The sequence below is a fragment of the Carassius auratus genome, chromosome 21 (genome assembly GCF_003368295.1).
Source record: "Carassius auratus strain Wakin chromosome 21, ASM336829v1, whole genome shotgun sequence".
NCBI lineage: Eukaryota > Metazoa > Chordata > Actinopteri > Cypriniformes > Cyprinidae > Carassius > Carassius auratus.
The window spans coordinates 19,355,517-19,375,106 of record NC_039263.1 but is presented as its reverse complement, the minus strand read 5'-3'; the positions used below and the strand labels follow the sequence as shown (position 1 = coordinate 19,375,106).

The window sequence follows — 19,590 nt, the reverse complement described above, 5'->3', positions numbered from 1 at the left end:
AAACGGAACGAATCGGTCTCTTCTGTGATAGTTTGACTTCAAAAACTGACGATGGTACAAACCAATAGGATTCGAGTGTGGTCCGTGAAAACGTATTTCATTGGTTTGGTCTATAAATCGATCACGTTACTCCTCCTTCATTCAGTGTGAACAGGTGTTCGCAGTTGGAGCGGCACTGAAAGAGATTTATGTAAAATATTACTCATCGTTATACACAAATTTTCAGTGTAGGCACTCGGAATATATATAGGCAATTGTTTTCTTCTATTTTATACCTTGACAAATGTGGCAGGTATTTTTCTTGAGTTGCTTGCTGGAGATTTATTGCTCTTACATAGCCTACTTGTTTAGGTCGTGAACGATTCTTTTGGATTTACAATTTGATGACTCATTCAGGACACTCAAACATTAACCGCATTTGCTCTAATTTCTCGATTAGAAAATGTAGAGTAAAATATAAGCAGTAAAAAATAAAGTAAAATGGACTCAGGGAAAAAAAAGCAAGGTAGAATAATGCCGAGTTCACATTTTATTGAACTGATTTAATACATTTTTAGGTGGACAGGTCAGGGACTTTCTTACAGTCTGAAACAACCCCCATCCCACCTTTAAAACAAGAGATGACAGTGTTATGAGATTCTTGGCTTATTTTCCAACATTAACATCTCTCTTTAGTGGTGTCAGAGGCACAGTCTCTTCTTCAAAAGGGAAAGAAAACAAGTGTTGGTCACACACCAAATACTTCCCCACCCAAATTACAATACCAAGTTTGATGTGTAGATGCACATTCTCCTTTTAAAGCAACACTTCTTAGTGTCATCCCAAATCTTTAGGGCTCAGTGTGGATGCTGAGGAAATAAGCATCTGCTATAATTCTGTTAAACAACCATGACTTGTTTATGGTTGTCATCAGACATTTCATCCAGTCTTTAAACTGCGACTAAAATGAACAGAAGCTCACACGACAGAACATCTTAGGGAGTTTGATCACATTTAAGCCCCTAAAAAGCAAGTAAGATGCCATCTGCCGCCCCAAATACTGAAAACGAACATTCATCAATGGTTATTTTGAGAATGGCACACTCAGGTTTTTCAATATACAACAATGGAAAACAAAGGAAACACCTCCCAGTCTTTAACAATGGAATAATTGTGATCATAAGAGAGAGATGATTTGTTTTCAGATCTCAAAAAGACATCTTAAAATGTGCAAATACAATGCAGCAAGCCTCAAGAATGAGCTAGCCAATCAGAATCCACCATGATCCAGTGAGAATTTGCATAACTGCAAGCAATGTTTTTTTCTTTTTCTTTTGAAAGCTGATTCACAAAGCTGCATTCTGGATCTTTTTCCTAAACAAGCATCAAAGAAAATAAATACATCAAGACACTGTAAGTGTTCGATCACCATCTTCTTTTAGATAAAGTGTTATGTCACTCAGAGAAACGCGTTTTATTCCAGACTATATACACATAGGATTGAAAGCATTTGTGTTTCATTTTTATAACTTTTTTTTTGGCAACTTCCCATCACACAGGTTTTGTAAACAAAACGTTTCCCTTAATCTTTAAGAAGTTTAATCACTAATGATACCGTGAAATAAAGACTTTTATGCATATTTGATCAGTTTCTGTTTTCAATACTCAAAATTCCAGCAATTCAAAATGAAAACAAAAAATATATAATATTATATAAGTCATAAATAACTCTGTTCTGAGACTTGTAATAATTAATGAATACATTTGAAATGGATATACAGGTCTGCCTCTGCTCGACGCATTTTCTCATGAATCAGTAGCACCTTTGCCTTCAAGATGGTACAATCATTTTCTTAAACAGAGCAGGCCCAAAATAAGAACACGTAAAACGAGCCGGCTTGATCCCGAAGGCTCCGGCTGTTCAAAGAAAAAAAAAAATGTAGCAGCTTTTTTTGGGGGATTTTTGTTTTCCTTTTTTTTTTTTCTCTTTTATGTAATTTATATCTAAATCTACTCCCAGAGCCCATCTCTACCTGTAGTTTCTGACCCACAGTCCTTCCCAAAAATGAACAAACACTGACAATTTTCACTCGCCACTTTCTCTCACACACACACACACACAAGCAAACATCGATCACACCTTCCATGAATGTGCGCTGGACCTGTGATCAGGTCATAATAATTTCTCCCCACTGCCCCGGGTGCTTGTATGTCTCACTGACGCCACATCGATATAGGTCTGTATTAATACCTTAAGGCATCATTTGCACTGTGGGCGTGAATACTGATGCTCTTCTAAAGAAAAAAGAAAAACAGGGCCATCGGGAGAAAGGAAGTCTCAAGGCTCTTGGAAACCCCCTGTTTTATGGCCACTTTTTCACATGTACTGGCTCGATCACCCCTGTGCAAAAGGCTTGAAGAAATACGAGCTGTAAGGCCCCCGGTTTGCATTGCGAACTTTCTTTTTGCATTCAAAAAGTTAGTTTTATTTTTTGTCCTTTTTTCTTTTAAAAAAATCCTTCAAAAAGAAAGAAAAAGGAATCAATGAAAAGGTATGGGATAGGATGAAAAGGAAAAAAACATGATATAGAGTGATGAAGGCGACCAGATATGGAAAAACAGGCGAGTGGGGAATCAGTAAATAGAATAAATAAGGAGCTGATTGATTCCCACACTCCTTCGGCTGAAGAGCGCTCTGATTGGCTGAGGGGGTTGCTTGGTCCCGTGCCCTACAGCCAGGACTGCGCCTTCCGCTGGTCGAAGTCAGCGATGAGCCGTTTGATGTGGGCCAGTTTGTTGTGCAGGTACTCACAGCGCAGTTTTTCTTCATAATATTTTGGGCTGTGCTGTAAAGCAAACATAATGTGTCAATTAAAATACTTTTTTTTTTTTTTGTTTACTTGTGGTCTAAAGGACCCAGATGGGTAAGACATGCACGGTTACACTTACTTGTTTAATTTTTTTATATTCTTGCAGCACCTGTTCATGTACGTCCTGTTAGGAAAGACAAGAAAAACACTTGGGATACAAAAATATACATAGACATAAATATAGACAGTTCTGAGCAATTCCCAGTATAAAAAGAACAAGAATCATCCTACCTGGTACTCTTTAGTTCCTGGTGCCAGTCGTCTACACTGGGCGTCCAGTTTTGTAAAACGACGAGTAACTCTCTCTACGCGGGCATGAAGGACGCGATACTCATCATATTCTGCATTGAAGTCATCCTTATAGTGCTGCCTCTGATCCATAGATATCACTGCTGTGTACTTCCTGCAATAAAACAATACAAGGACAATAAGACTCGAAATACGTCTCAGATCATTTGCTCGTTTCTCACATATATACAGACACACCCAAACCGTATATCTAGTCTAATAAAAAAAATAAAAAAATACATACATTACATAATACATTTTTATATATATAAAAAAAAATAGAATCACAAATTCTATATCATGAAATTCTATGATAGAATATAAAATATATATTAAAATATAAAAACAAGAATGCATTTATACACTTAAATAATATTATTTTTTATTATATTACTGTATGTGATGCAGAGGGTTTATGCAGAATGACACACTATAAACGAGTCAAAGTTCACTCACACTACGTAATCAGGCTTTGTTGGGACTGGAAGTTCAGTGCTGTTCACAGGCTTGTCTTTGCCAGCTGTAAAGAGACACAAAAGTCATGTAGAAACATGGAAATCTGCCCTCTCACAAACACACGTAACACATGATCTTTGTCTCTTGGGAACGGACGAACTTAAATTTGTTGTTGTAAACTAAAGTTCAAGGGCCAAAGGCAAATGGAACATAAATCAAGCCTATCATCAGGCCTGAGAACAAGCATAACAAATCCTTCATTCAAAATATTTTTATAATAATCAATTATTCACACCACAAAATGCATAGGACATGGCAAAACAAACCTTCTCGGTCCGATTCTTGATTGATGTTGGCAGGAATGTGTCTTTGTTCTGCCTCATTCCGATGTTTCTTCCTGGGCTTTGCTTCCTTATCGCAGTTATGCTCTCTATCCCTCTTTCGGTCCTTATCCTTCTCTTTCTCTCCTTCTCGCTTCCTCTCTTTATCTTTGTGCTTCTTGGACTTCTTGGGCTTTTTGCTGCCATTGCCTTCACGGCTGGCCGTAGGAGACACGGCAGAAGAAACGCGGTGGCCGTTGCTGGTGGTAGTAGTGGAGGTAATGGTGGTTGTGGAGACGGTACAGGTGGAGAAGGACAAGGGGGACGTGGTGGAAACCGGCTGGCTGGACGTGTGGCTGTGGGGGGCGTAGCTCTCGGAGGAGTTTCCGCATATAGAGCTCTGGTCCAGGGGCAGGTCCTGAGACCCCCGGCCCTCTGGTGTACTGGGGGAGTTTGACCTGGAGCCCGTGACAAGGGGAGGGTGAAAATAGGGTCCTGGGCAAGCGGCCGTTGATGCAGGTTTTTTGTCCTCAGTCTCTGAAGAATGACGACCTGAAGAGGAGGGGGGCCCTCGGTTACTGAGGTGGGAGATTCGGGGCTTCTTAGACATCAGAGGGTCAATGAAGTCAGTCTCAGGTTGACGTTTCTGAAGAGCAAGAAACATAATAATTATTGGGTCTGCAAATTAATTGACATGCAAAAGATTGGCAATTTTTGTATGTGGTTCATAATATATATTAATAATATAATATATACATTTCAAAGCATTTATAATATAATTTATAATAATGTATTGATATTTGTTTCTTTAATACATATGTACTGTGTATACATATTATATAATGATAAAAAAATATATATCAATATAATATAATCAATATAACTAGTTTATACTAGTATTCCTCTTACCAGTGGAGATGTTGGCTCTTTGGTTGGGCTGCTGGAAGATACAGACTCTGAATTCAAACCCAATTTACTGTTGAAGAAAAAAAAAAAAAAAAAAAGAGAACTAATTTAAGCTTTGCCAAATACTCTTGGGATCTCTTGTTCTGGCTCTCAAAAATGATTCATGTTCAATTAAAGAGTCATTCTTCTTTTAATTGCATGTGACCGGTGAGTCTTACCGTGCCAGGATCCTGTCACACTGAACCCGTTCATCCTCCGTGTAGCCCGGCCAGTTCCTCTGGACCTCACGGAAGATAAAGTCCTTCAGGGAATACGAGTTATCCTTCGGGTTTAGACTGGCCACCTAAATGGAATGGAAAATATTACATTGATTGGTTTCCTTTCTCTGATTAAATATGGGACATGAAGTGTGGCTGTTAAAATGGGTTTTAACATTTAATTAACCTAATAAGTGGTGCTTGCTAAACCAAGCCTGAATTTGAACAAACACTGAACAAAGTATTAAACTAACATAATGTGAATCTAATTTGTTAAACTTAATGATTAGTACTGTTGTAACCATTTTTTTAATTTTTTAAATATGTATATAGTCATTTTATTTTTAGCAACTGAACTAAATATTCACATATGATAGGAGGTCGAAAACACACTTTGAATACTTAAGTCGGCATACTTCAGAGTGGCAGATACACAAACACTATAAATAGTAATGGAAATGGACAGTTAGGCAAAAGGATATAGTGTTACTTCTTACATTACAACCCAGTGAGGGCACCGTTTCAAATTCTCAGTCCTTCCTGCATTTCCAAAGAAGCAGAGAAGATCATTTTATACTTCCCTTTTCAAAGCCTGAATTAATTCCTTCTAGATTTCATAGAAAATGACAACCATGGTATTTCTATTTTCCGTGGTATTTAAACTAGCGGGGAGAACCGAAATTGCAACTTCTACCCCTTTTGATGACAAAAGCCATTCATATATGAAGACTGTCAACAGTATGTCCTTAATGAAGTAAGCTGGTCTCTTCAGCATGAGCAGTTTGAGGATGAATGCATGTGCATAACGACTTTAATAGGTTTAATTTATGGTTGCCTAATTTGCCATGTGCTATACATTCAGCTGAGATGAATGAAAGTCTTTGTGTTGAGTCTGTTAAATGGTGACTTGCATTACGTGACACTGTGCTTCTGCAATAGTGCTGTGAGTCTGTAGCCTGCGGGCAGATTCCAGGTGTGATTTGACGCCATGCAATTATAACTGTGACCCATCGCAAACTAATATGTACGATGATAGTCCTCAAGTTGCATTAAGATTAATGCCTTTCTAGTCTTTCATCTTGCTTTTAAAAAATTATAATATTTCAGGTTAAAAGCAAGTTAAATTCAATCAAGAACAACCAACAAAAATTAGAGTTACAGTGGAGCACTTAAAATGAAAGTTAATGAGACCAATTTTAGAAGTCTTCCATTAAAGCTTGTGTTTTTATTAAAACATTCCACCTGCTGTCAATTTAGCTTAATGGTTGCTTTAATTCTAAAAAGTGAACTGATTTCAATCCACAACTTCACTCTTACCTGATTTAGTGTAGAGCCCAAAGAGTTGCGGTCTTTCTGGCTGATGCCATCTCTTTGCAGTCTGCCGAGCAGCTCTAGTTTCTTGTAAGAGCGCAGGGCCAGAAGGTGAATGACGCGGTCCCGGTATGGCCGTTGCGATACGGGGTTGTTGGTAAGGCACTTGCGGATGGTGTTGGCTGGGTTGAGGGGGGTGGTCTGCTTCCTCTCTGGAACCGGATCGGGGGCTGACGGGGCCGGTTTTCGGTGCTGGACTTTTTTGTCTATGCCAAAACAACATTCACAGAGTGAACAAGTGATTACAACAGTGAAATATTTATCCTTAAGAGGTCTCTTAATAATTTACATTTGTATATAATGGCCCGGTTTCACAGAATGGGCTTAGACTAAACCAGGATTAGGCCATAGCTCAATTAGGACATTTAAGTAATTTTTATTAATATGTCTTAGAAAAAACATTACTGTTGTGCATCTTGAGACAATGGCACTGATATATTTTAAGATCAGTCATTGCAAGTTTATTTCCGTTGAAATTAGAATTACATTTAAGTCTAGGCTTAAGCATTGTCTGTGAAAATGGGGGAATACATGTTATTTTTTTTTCCTCCCTAACTCTAAAATTAGGATTCATACAAACAAAAGTATACATTCTCAAAACAATGCTGAAGTACGTACTTCAGCGTTTTAAGTGTCACATAAGTTTCCTCTATTGTGAAATTTCTCACAAGTAGTGACGAATAGTGACTCTTTAACCATCCTACTTCCTACATCTTTCGCTTATGAACTCTCCCTTGGTTTGCCCAAACATGCACCAAAGACTGGAAGACATCCAGACGCAAACTTGCGCGGTCTCACCACCAACAGATCAGGTGAAACTCTTACGTCAGTGGATAATAGGCTTTGGCCATCATTCATGTATGGCAGACTGGGAGGAAACAAGGAAGGGAAGATCATTTAAACTCTGGATTATAACAAATCTGCACCATTTCCACTCTATATCATGTCTCTCAGATTTAACCCAAATAAAGGTGTTACACAGTTTCCTGAAAACCAGCTGCTGCAAAGCCTTACACCACAAACCTCACTCTTGCACTTCCTTCTGCTGTGTAAAAATGCAAACGCACCGCGATCACTCCTCCCCTGCGGCTTAGCACCGAGGGATGGGGGTGAAACTGACTTTTCCAGTTTTGTGGTGGACGCCAGCTGTGGTCCGGAGAATGGGGGCTCCCAGGGGGGAGTGACAGCTGAACAGGTGCTGAGAGACAGGTTTTGTCTGGCAGAGGTGAAACTTTTTTTTTTTCCTTAATGGTGATACCGTTTTTAAAACATGAGATAAAACAGGTCTCATGAGTTGCAGCATCATCCCCCCCCCCCTGCAGTTTGTAAAATGCTGATTTCATTTAACAATCTAAGCTGGTGACAATAACCTGACAAATTCAGTCACTTTCCACTTCTCTATGTGGGGCACGTCAGTAATCTCGGAGACAAGGGTTGTGCCACGACTTAGCCACATCAGATAAATAGGATGAACCTTTACTTGCTTTTTCTCTTGACCCTAATCCATACATCACTGTGTAAAGCTCCCGGTTGGTTAAACGCAGATGTTATGAGACTGTTACAACTGAACTGGCCGAGAGTTGCAGGTCAATGTGAAAAATCTGAGGAGACCTGCATGATCACACAATGGTCCCATAATTAGTCTATTTCAATCTAGAAAATGAGCAAATTCATGTAACGATGTACCACACGCAGATCTAAATTGGGGAATGAAAACAGAAACCGAAAAGAAAACCCCATCCTGTGTAGATAATCATCAGATGTTTCGAAAGATTCTTTGAAACAGAAACGTTTCGATTAAAACGCCAACAGGAACTTAAATGGAAATGCTGAAAATGTTCAATTAAACTGATCAGAGTTTTCACACTTGAAACTGTTAACTTAGGTTAATTTTAAGCTTGAATTACTGGGTACTCTCCAAATATCAGTGAGAATGTGTTAGGAGATAAAATAGAGTGCATTAATATCAAACCTCTGAACGGTCCTCCGGGTCTGATGAATTTGGTGCTGCTTTTGCTTTTATCGTCCTCAGCTTTGGCCACTCTCTCTTTGGTCACCTGGTAGGAGTCATTGGTGGCACATACTGTGATTTTGTCTTGAATCGTTCCCAAGGAGGACAGATGGGGGACTCCAGAGCTATCAGACAAGAAGAGTGGTTAGGAATGAGAAACGACAGCAAAATGAGCAGAAAAATAGTTCTGACACACAGGAAACTTGCTCAGCAGCTCTTACCCAGATATGTACTGGTGGATACACTCAAAGCTTCCTTGAGGATTGTCTTTGCCATAGTTTGACAAATAAAAGTCAAAGTTATGACAGCCATTGGGAGCATCTGTTGTTGGGATTTTAATGCGCTGATAGGGCAGAGATGAAACAAAATGTAATTTAACTACTAATAGAGGGACTCAAAAAAAAAAACATATCAGTGTAGCAAAACACAAGTTAGCTACCTAGGCAGTAGTCAGGTTTCTCTTGGTGGTTTAAAACTTTACATTTTAAAAATTATATGCTTTTACAAATCTTTTAATTGAAGTAAAGCTGAAATCAAATCTGAATATTCAATTTAAAATAACTAACTGAGAATAAAGAGTTGAATTCGAGGTACTAAGACTTCAGATGCTAGCTAAACTGACTAAAACTTAAGAGCTAAATATATAATATTCCACAAAATAAAAATAAAATGACAAAAGCACATCACAAAAATCCTAGCAAGATTATTAGCCTTAACAAGATGCAGATGCCAACTCCACTGGAATCAACCGTTAATACTGGTCAAGTCTTTTGTGCGGTTCTCATGAAGATTAATATTTGCGATGCGCTTGACTGACAGTTAAGGGAGCTGCCGCCCATGTAGAGCATTTCAAATGATTCACCGATGATCATCCATCACTGTTGAAGAATGAAGATGGCTTCCTATATCGCAGCACACTAGGTTTTGAATCAGACTCATTGTGTCAGCTCAGTCAGAGCTTTGTAATAACATGTCGACGGCAGCACAGACACTAGAAAAGCACACTATGTCTTTAGAAAGAGTATTCATGAGCGTAAAACCAGAACCCTTCTCTCTGACCCAGTATTTATAGTTACACAGTGTCTGAAGTAAACGGGTGCTTTCACAGTGGAAAAGTGAGAAGCCACCCAATAAAACTGCAGATGGTTGCGGGTCTCTATTAAGGCACAAGGTTCACAATTATTGAGTGCTTTGACGAGTAAAGCCCACACCTCTGCCAGCGAAGATGCTCATTTAGATGCTGTAAAACTCATTACCAGGCACTGCAAAGTCAACTTACCCCTTGAAGACCCTGAAAACGTATCGTCGCCTGTGAGGACGGTGCCTTCTGGAAAAGATGAAAATATTCAAATGTCAAAAACAAGCAAAAAGTAATTTCATCCACCAAAACATCAAATATAAGCAACCAATCAATCATCTAATGTAATTAAGAAAAACATAACAAAAACAGTGAGATTAGTTATATAATCTATAAACTACAATCCAAGAATGGCATACTATGCATACTTTTTCTGCAGCACGTGGTATGAATACTGTGAAAAGTTACAGTATGTGCATTTCCTGCATGCACAGAATACCAGAAGGGCCTAAAATGTGCAGTTTACAACCAGACCAGATTCTAAGGAACACGGTCTAACACAATACAATACACTCAACTTCACCTTCCATTTCTACTGAAACTGGATCATTATCAGCCGTGATTTTACGCAGTACATATAAAGTAGGAATGAATTCAGGTTGGGACATCTCAATGGCACAAATGTCCCAATTTTCATGAATCCATCTCACACAGCCCAAACCTTTCAAACCGTGCAACCATCCACCTTCGGTTAAATTCAAATACTGCCTAAAGCCTCCATCTGCAAAGGCTTGTTTAACGAGATAAGTTTCACAAGACCCCACCCCCAAGCACACTTGCACACAGACTAGATCAGATCACATTACACAGGAGTATGAAGAACTACGATTAAGCTCCCTGATGATTTGGAAGCCAAAACGTGTATTTCAAATTCTCAACTCTAAAAAATGGGTTGCACATCTGCGTTGACCGGGCTACAATGCTTAACGCAAATAACAAAATATAACTTTACAAATAATCTTGCAAAGTTAAGATAGTAACCACTAGCTGTTACATAAGTTAACCAATTTGCATGTTGTTGAGCAATGCGGTTTGTTGTAATTTTTATACATTTCAACAACTTTGTGGTCCAGTCTCCACGGTGTTCAGCAGCCAAACAGCCTAAACCACATGCGACAAACAGCTTCCGTAGTGAATCAAACATTAAAAATGAATCTATAGACACACTTTAGCAATTAAAGATCTATTATCAACATTTAGAGCCAAATGAAAGATAAAGCACGGCTCGCTTGAAGTTAATGATTAACCAGGACGCTAACCCCTGGAGGATATGATCACTACATTCTTTACTCCAACGTGATACTCAATACACAACACGATTGTTATGGAACCTTATGCAGTCCTTTAATATTTTGTCGCAACATTTTTGGTATGCTTCCATGCTAGATAATGTCAAACTGAAGTGCATGTGCTTAGAATGAAAAACAAAAACTATTTAAAATAGCTATTTTTATTTAAATTAAATCTGAAAAAAAAACACTGAATATGTATAATATTAAAGTTATGTTTAATTTGAGGTTTATAAAAAAAAAAGCACTAAATACAAATATAACAAACTAATCAAAAGCACAAAAAATTACTTAAAACTTAAATTTAACATGCAATATAAAAAACAGCTCCCAGCTTAAGACTCGTTCATCTGGTATCCCTGATGGTGTGTTGCAACATTTTGAGTGTCAATTAGATGGATGGGGTGAATGCCCAATCATCCACAACCCAAAGCAAATCTTGGGCCTACCAGGATTTGGCCTTTCAGGATCGCATGAACCATTTGTATGAACCCAGTGCATAGTTTTTTCTCTCTCTCTCCTTTTTTTTTTTTTTTACACTGAGCCAGCTGTAGCTTTAAGTCAAACACTGCCTCATAAGCACTTTGAGCAGTGTAGAGCTTTAAAAAAATCCAGACAGTGCAGCTCTTCATTGAAGCTCCCTAATTTCTCCTAGTAAGCCAATAGAAACTCTTTCAGCCTTTCAAAATGATAGAAATGGCCAGAAGATTTTTTTTGTTTCATCAATTTCCTTATCTTTGTCATATATTCATAACACTTTTACAAATCTAACTCACAATTATACTACAACTCACTCGTATGATCTAAATGGAAATGATACGCAAATCCTGTGGTCAGACCCATGTTGGAATATTTATCAAAATTACATGGTAGAATGATGATTTGTGCACTATTAAAACGGTATATGCACAAGTAAAGGGTTTCCCCAATTAGTCACTGTGTCACACATTAAAAATACGTTGTAGCAGAATTAAGTCATTTCTAATGTAGTTTAAGCTACATATGGATGCCTAGCACATAATAAAGATTATAGCATTAAAAACGACACAATTTGTTTTAATAAAACTCTTCAGGTGTGTGTGTGTGTGAGTGTGTGTCTTCATAGCTAACTAGCTAGCGAAGCAACCATATTTAGACGTTAATTAAACAAATTTAGATATTTTTTGGTCTTATTGTGATTCTGGACCATGTTTATTTAGAGTAAGAGTCGTGAAAGTTAAACAAATAACAAACAATATCGACACATTTATGAACTTAATCATTGTTGGAGGACTGCCAGCTAGTAACATTAGCCATGCTATCAGCTAGCTCACCAAACTTTAATTTTCGTAAATTGTCAAGATTTTCTCGCATGTAACGCTAAACATTTACTTTAAAGAGACTGTAAACGTAATAAAACGATCAAACGGTCGAAATGACAGACAATTGAATCGAAGCTTTTGGCTTGTAGAGAAAGTTTTCTCTAACCGTTAGCATTGTAGCTCATCTTTCGAGTATAAAACACAATATAACATAAAACTAACAAACCTATTTCACGTTTAACCCGTTAATATACATCTCTTTCGATCAGTGAGATTTCATAAATGTATTAACATTTACTGAATGTGGTTTGTGGAGTTGAAATTTCATGCAAAGAGTTTATAGCAGGTAATGGTGTGTTGGCATTATGTTCACTCCCTAGAGTCTTTTTTCTTTATTAAAAAACATTTTACAATCAATTCTACAAGGGTAATAGCCAATTGAACACGTTTATTTAACTTTTAAGAGATGTTGCGTTGTTTAGAAAGGAATAAAACAACATTTTTTATAAATCTAATGCCTTTTTTTAGGCGAGCCAGCTGTCGCTCTCCCTTTCTCTTCATAAAACTGTAAGTTTTCCAGCACTCACCTTACAGTTTTGGTAGTTTTCCAGCGCTTTAAAGGCTGATTCTGTCAGTTTGACATGTAAAACTGATATTCTGTCGCTCTTGCGGCCACAGTTGAGTCCATATGTGCCATTCTCGCAGAGAGCTGCCATCATCTTCACCAGCCCTCCACCATAGTGCCTGTGACATACGTGCAGACTCTCTCTAATGCGGACAGAGGGAGGGACCTGAGCTGAAGTAAGTCCCTTTCTGCTCCATACTCTTAGAAAGTTAACAGACTAATTGGATCTTTTCACTCTAACACTTTAGGCTAGAAGGTTTTCCTTACTGTTTAATGTATACATGTTCTCCTGCTTACCATGCATGACATAGTGTTTGTATGATAATTGGCCTATGCTCGTTCATGTGTAATGTCCTGTACGCTTTTTATCGAATAAAATATGATAAACTATAAAAAAAAAAAAAACATTATAGCATTTTTTAAGTCATGGATGGACAAATCAGTTGATATTTGGCTATTTTGAGTTATGGGTCAATAACAATTTCTAAATCAGCCTTGCTAAATAGGCTAATATATATTAATCAACTTATAATCAATTATATGTTTATTAAGCATAACAATATTACATTTACTAAATCGTATATATAAGATCTGTAATAACTGCCTTTCAAATTCAGCATTTAATTTACATTCATTTGTAGCATTAAATTGTATAATTATATATTTTGTGTGCATAAGATATGTCAAATGTGTGTGTGTGTGTGTGTGTGTGTGTGTGTGTGTGTACACACACACACACACACACACACACACACACACACACACACATATATATATATATATATATATATATATATATATATATATATGTATGGATCCTGTGGATTTGTTAAATATTAAATTTTATAATTTTTTTCAATGCCTGTTATTTGATTAATATATAAAAAATATATTGAATTGTCCTAATTATTTATAGACCAATTAATCTGCTGATATTTGGGATTAAGTATTCTTAAAGTAAATATTCTGCAGTAAATATCCATTTAACTTCAGCTTTTTTATATATCATGTAGTTTATACTATCATTGCATTGTGCCTTCTGGATATTGGAATAACATTAGCGTTTAAACAAACTATTTTTCATTATTAAACTGAGTGTAGAGGCCTAATGGATTTGTTTGCTTTTCCTTCTGCACCCTTCCTGTAATTTAAAGCATTATTAAACACAAAAACAAACACATTACACTTATTAATAGTATACAGTTTTAGGAGTGTTTTCTGCACCGTTGCTAAGATCAGAGTCAGATTTGGTTTTCCGGCTGTCACACTAACCGTTCACTGTCTTTACCACAGTGTACCTAAAAAAACACTGCAATATGCAGTGTCAAACAAGTGTTTGGCCGTTTGGGTCCAGCCTGCAGGTGCATTATTGTACATGTTTCACTGTTTGTAAGCAGTGACAGACTGCTGACATCAGCCAGGTTCATTAGGGTCATCCTGAGTCACAGTCGATCCGTGGCTCATACGGTAATCCGCAGGAACAAGTTGAACAAGGAACAAGTTTCCAGATAAGATGATAGACTGGGTATTTTCAAATGTAGGTGTGACAAACCATTGCACTTTTTGTAATCCAGCAAACAAACCAAGCCTTAGTGAAAACCGTCCTTTTAATGAGTTCCATCTGATCTGAACATATTGATCATCTAGACTGGACTGGGCCAAAGTGTCAGCTGAGAAGGTCAACCGTTTATTCTTAAGCCTGCCTCATTGTAAAACTTGTTTGGTGACTTCTGGCTATTTTCCCCCAGCATGCACACCTGCTGTGTTTCACAGAGTCACACTCTGGGACGGAGTGATTATGCAGAGTGTTTTGGTGTGGTGCGGTAGTTTTAGGCTGGGTGCCGGGAAGCCGCTGTGAATCCTTGAGATTAAGCCTGCATAAAAAACCTGCCACACCCTTGATTAAAAACGAGTTTATTTAGCATTTAAAATTGCAGTGCTGGTCTAGAAAGCTTCACAGACAGAGTAATGGGATTATATAACATGTGTTTGTAAAGGAACACTCTTAGTGATTTTTAGCTGAATAGCATGAGTATTAATTAAGTGGGTGTTAATTAGTTTCTCATCATGCTGATGCATCTCTCATTTGCACAATGGCTGATGAGTGAAAACATTCAGGCACATTAAATTCATTGCATGATTACATTTCCTCTGATTTCCATGGCATTGTTGACATGCTCAGCGCAGGGTGTTGTCATGGATGAATCCTGCACGACTTCTATAAAGCCGTTTTTCATCATGCCCGTCTGGAACACAATAAAGGACAGACAGGATTAAAACAATTATTTTGGTCACCTCTGATTAATAAGAGAAACCATGACTTAGTAGAGCTTCCACTCTAACAAGTCAAACATAGAGAGCAAAAAATGAAATCTAATAATCTGAAAATATATTTCATATGTCAACAGTGTTCCATTGCATATCATATGTTATATCAACATACTGTAAAAAGTTATTAGGAATTTACTGTAAAAAAAATAAATAAACTGGCAGATGTGGTTCCCAGAAATTTACCATACAAATTATGGTAACAATATTTTAGGCTTTTTCAATTTAACTTAAATTTACAGTAAAAGGCATATATAATATTATTAAATGTTTAAACTTTAATTTAAATTCTCTCTCCCTCTCTCGCTACACTTTTTCACAATATACAGTAATTTACTTACTGTTAACCAAATAACAGGTTTTGCCTTTAAAAAGAATTTTATATATATATATATATATATATATATATATATATATATATATATATATATATATATATATAAACACAAGAAACATCTGAAACAAAGTGGATTCACATAAAGCTTTGCAAACACAACCTTCCTCTTGGAGTTTTTTTTCTCTGCTTGTGTTTATCAACAGATATTTAACATTGTTCAGATGGGTGTGTGTGTGTGTGTGTGTGTGCGGTCACCTAAACTCTTTCCACTTACTTTAGCTGCCTGGCATTAGATTACGGACCTAAATTGTGGATCTTTTGTCCTTAGTATCCATGTGGGACCAAGACACGTCTGCGTCCCCAATCAGTGACCAAAAAATGTGAGACAAATGCACCTGGTTTAAAAAAAAAAGACTCTAGAGAGTTCAATTCACAATGATTAAATAAATTAATGTTACAGGTTAAACAGAAACAAACCAAAGCTCAATTTTTTCTTGACACTAACATGTTGACATGACACTAGTTAACTCATTTCATGAGTTTCACTATAACAAGAGTAGTGCGAAACTATAGGCTAGTGTTTACAAAGAGCAGACTCCACCCACTTACTCATTAAAGGATCTTCTGCAATGAATGGGTGCCGTCAGATTGAGAGTCCAAACAGTCTGACATGATTAAGGCATTTTGAACTTCAAACCATTGCTTCCGCCCAATATATGAGCCATAATAATGCTTTCTCCAGTGAAAAAGTTCATCCCCCTGTTGTCTTGCCATAGTTATTTACAACTGTTTTGAAACGATTTTTCAAGGCGTAATCTGTGCATATTTCTCTCTTTATTCAGACAAGCAATGTTAGAGGACCTTTAGCTGGAAGCAATGATTAGAAGTTAATGATTGGATCTTCTTGATTATGGATTTGTTTTTTCAAATCACACATCTTTTCACAAGACAATACATTGATGGACTGGAATCATGTGGATTGCCTGTGGATTACTCTGATGTTTTTATCGTCTGTTTGGACTCTAGAATCATTTAGAATCATTCTGATGGCACCCATTTACTGCAGAGGATAAAAAGTTAATGTACACTTTTTTTTTGCTATTATAGTGTTGCATATTTATTATTTTAATCTAGCGCTGTGAACCCGTTTCGAGTCACCAGTTGAGAACCATTGCTTTGATGGTTGAAGGCCTGTCAGTGATGCTTAAAACCATCCAGCAACCGTACAAATGTGCTCCTTACACTAATTCATTGCTCTGCCAACACAGACTCTGTCTCTCAGGAAGTACATGAAGAGGTGTTTAAGTATACAGGTGATGGTGTTGTCCCGCTGTCTGTTCCTCTCTGTCATTTCCGGAATTTTAAAGGCCTAGAAACTGCAAGGCCTGTTAATGTTTGACCATCATCCGGAAATACAAGTGGCACCCGCTGTATTGGTCCTTATCACATGGAAACAGTAATATATGAGCCCTATCTCTCTACAGACACTGATGGGGTGGCCACTCTCATGTTTCCAAACAGAGGCAGGTCTCTCTTTTTTACTCAAGAAGGAGCAGAAGATATTTATGAATGACTTTTAAATGCATACTCATTTTATCAAATGAAGTTGGCATTTAAGGAATTAAGGAGGCAACAAATAGCAGAAATTAAGAGAATATAATATCCCAAAAAGTATTTTTAATGTATATACAAACAAAATAAAATAAAATAAAATACACCAATATAATAATATAATCCCTCCCTTTTTTACTCAGTGAACTGTCCAGTCCCCTTTCCACATGATTTGATCATTCATGTCTGTAGCAAAAATAGTGATCCTTTTAGCAAGCCAATTAAAAGAGAGCTCTCTCATTCATTTTTCTATGAGAAAAATCTTGAGATTTAGCAAAAAAAATAAAAATAAATAAATAAATAAAAACAAAGGTTATTGAGATGTATGTTTGAGAAAATAGCCATAAACTCCCTGTCATGTTGTTGTGGAGCTGCCTAATCTTGCAAATCCAGTCTCAGCACATTTTCATAACTTCTAAACACCTTTCACTTCACCTCAGGCTGGACGAAGTTACCAAACAGAATACCACAACATTCTGATGATTCCAGAAAAAGGCTAAATGTTTCCTGTGAATGCAAAGAAGAAGATGAAAGAGAGAGAGAGAGATATTTTATTGGCCTCCCTCGTTCATTTCAGCCCTCTTATCTCTCATCCCCAGCTAGTCTCTTTATTCGCACCTGTTTAATATAATGTTTTCTTTTCATTTTCTCACTCTTAACTTTACTTTCCCCGTTCTTTATTTTCTCTCACACAGTATCTCTGCTTCTTTCTCATCATCTGGCTGGTGGAATCTGTTTCTCTGACTCTCATCCAAAGCTGTCAGATTTGGAGGTAATAAACTCCAGAAGGACAGTTGATTCCAGCAAAGAGCAAAAGAAAATGAGAGAACTGAAGAGAGACGTGTAATTGTAACCTGTTTTCCAGCAGAATCTTAAGAAGTAGAGTATGTTAATGTAATGTTATGCAGTGTGGAATTTAATTTCTCTTTGCATTTTTAGATCATTGTGGTACATGTTTCTTGTAAAAATATATGGTTTAAAAGGCTGTTAATAGGGAAATATGCTATATATTTTTAAAAGAAATAAATTACCTGTATATATACATATGAAATATTTTTTGCTTTTATATATATATATATATATATATATATATATATATATATATATATATATATATATATATATATAAATTTTATTATTATTTATTTGTTCATGTTTAAAAATATATACACATACCATCATCAACTATAATATAATTAAATCTCTGCAAAAAACAAATAAAAATTAATTAATTAATTAATAATAATAATAAAACAAATCTGTCAGAATACATGGCAGCAATAAATAGCTATCAATATGAAAATATGCAATTTTTTAATAAATGTACACACACACACACACACACACACACACACACACACACATATATATATATATATATATATATATATATATATATATATATATATAGTTGTATATAAGTCTCTCTTTATATACATATGCACATATTCATGCAACTAGCAATACCTTCACTAGATGGGTTCAGTGTGTTTACAGCCTTGAACTTTGCCGTATTTGTGTGAATTTTGCATCACAAGATGGCGCTATGTCTCTTTATGACATTCCAAACAAGTCAGTCTTCAGTAAAACAGACAGTGAGAATATTAAACGAAAACCTAGCAAAATTATCACAGCATCAGCTATCTAAGAAAGCTAATAAAAAGCTTTTTCGTCTATAAAAGTGTTCAGTGGGTTGATTTGACGTTTACATTTTTGTAATTACCACCAGGCTGTGACATCTTTCCTCATTACTGTCATAATGAACTGATTTTTTTTAATGGATTTGGCTATTGCATGTCCTTCATCAATAATATATTGGCCAGTTTACAGTATATTGAGCTAATATTGAAGATATGAAGAATAGCTGCTACACAAAGGTATTTGCATGATTAATGAAGTCTTCACTTTCTTTCTCCACACAAATGTGTGTTATTGAAAGAAAGAAAGCTCTTCTGCACTCTTGTACACAAATATATATATATATATGAAAACATGTTTGCTTGCAATGTTACTGTTTAGTTTAGTATGATAAAAGTCATTTAATATGAATACATTAAACTATGTTTTTGTAAGCAACATCAGACAGGTGTAAGTTGGTATAAACAGTGAGCACACTGAAAAATGACAGGTTGCTTGTGGGTGTAAATGTGCATGTAAAACAGAATTTAAATATACTGTACAGTGCATGGTGCACCATGAAAATAAAATATATAAATAAATAATCAAGTATGTGCTGAACCATGACAAACATTTATTAAGTCATTTCTTTTTACAAACGAGTATTTCCAACAATTTCGGATTATATGTTTAAAAAATACAAACAGAACTGTGGCTTCTATTTTAACGTTTGCACTCAAACTTAACATGGTTAACTTAAAAGGATAACTTATAAATAGAATAGAGTAGGAACATTCCAGCCTGTTTTACAAATGCAAATCACAGACGATCCCTTTCAGAGCATCATCACAACAGAGTTTATTGGAAATAAGTCCAGAGACCTTCA

General features: G+C 36.4%; 1 protein-coding gene across 1 annotated transcript; it reads right to left on the bottom strand.

Moving 5' to 3' along the window:
* Window positions 1-516: 516 nt before the first annotated feature.
* ell2 (elongation factor for RNA polymerase II 2) lies at window positions 517-12,966 on the bottom strand. Its single transcript, XM_026196559.1, has 12 exons — window positions 12,774-12,966; window positions 9,738-9,785; window positions 8,680-8,801; window positions 8,420-8,583; window positions 6,394-6,653; window positions 5,038-5,162; window positions 4,823-4,889; window positions 3,920-4,559; window positions 3,594-3,657; window positions 3,081-3,252; window positions 2,929-2,973; window positions 517-2,825 (listed from the first exon to the last, which is right to left on the bottom strand). The coding sequence occupies exons 1-12, from the start codon at window positions 12,903-12,905 to the stop codon at window positions 2,709-2,711; spliced, it is 1,956 nt and encodes a 651-aa protein (XP_026052344.1). The 5' UTR covers window positions 12,906-12,966; the 3' UTR covers window positions 517-2,708.
* Window positions 12,967-19,590: the final 6,624 nt, after the last annotated feature.

Excerpts from the sequence above, each read along its gene's own strand:
- ell2 (XM_026196559.1), bottom strand. The coding sequence starts at position 12,905 with ATGATGGCAGCTCTCTGCGAGAATGGCACATATGGACTCAACTGTGGC. Across the intron at positions 9,786-12,773 it reads AAAACTACCAAAACTGTAAG|AAGGCACCGTCCTCACAGGC; the intron begins GTGAGTGCTGGA and ends CATCTTTTCCAG. Across the intron at positions 8,584-8,679 it reads ATCCACCAGTACATATCTGG|CTCTGGAGTCCCCCATCTGT; the intron begins GTAAGAGCTGCT and ends CTTGTCTGATAG.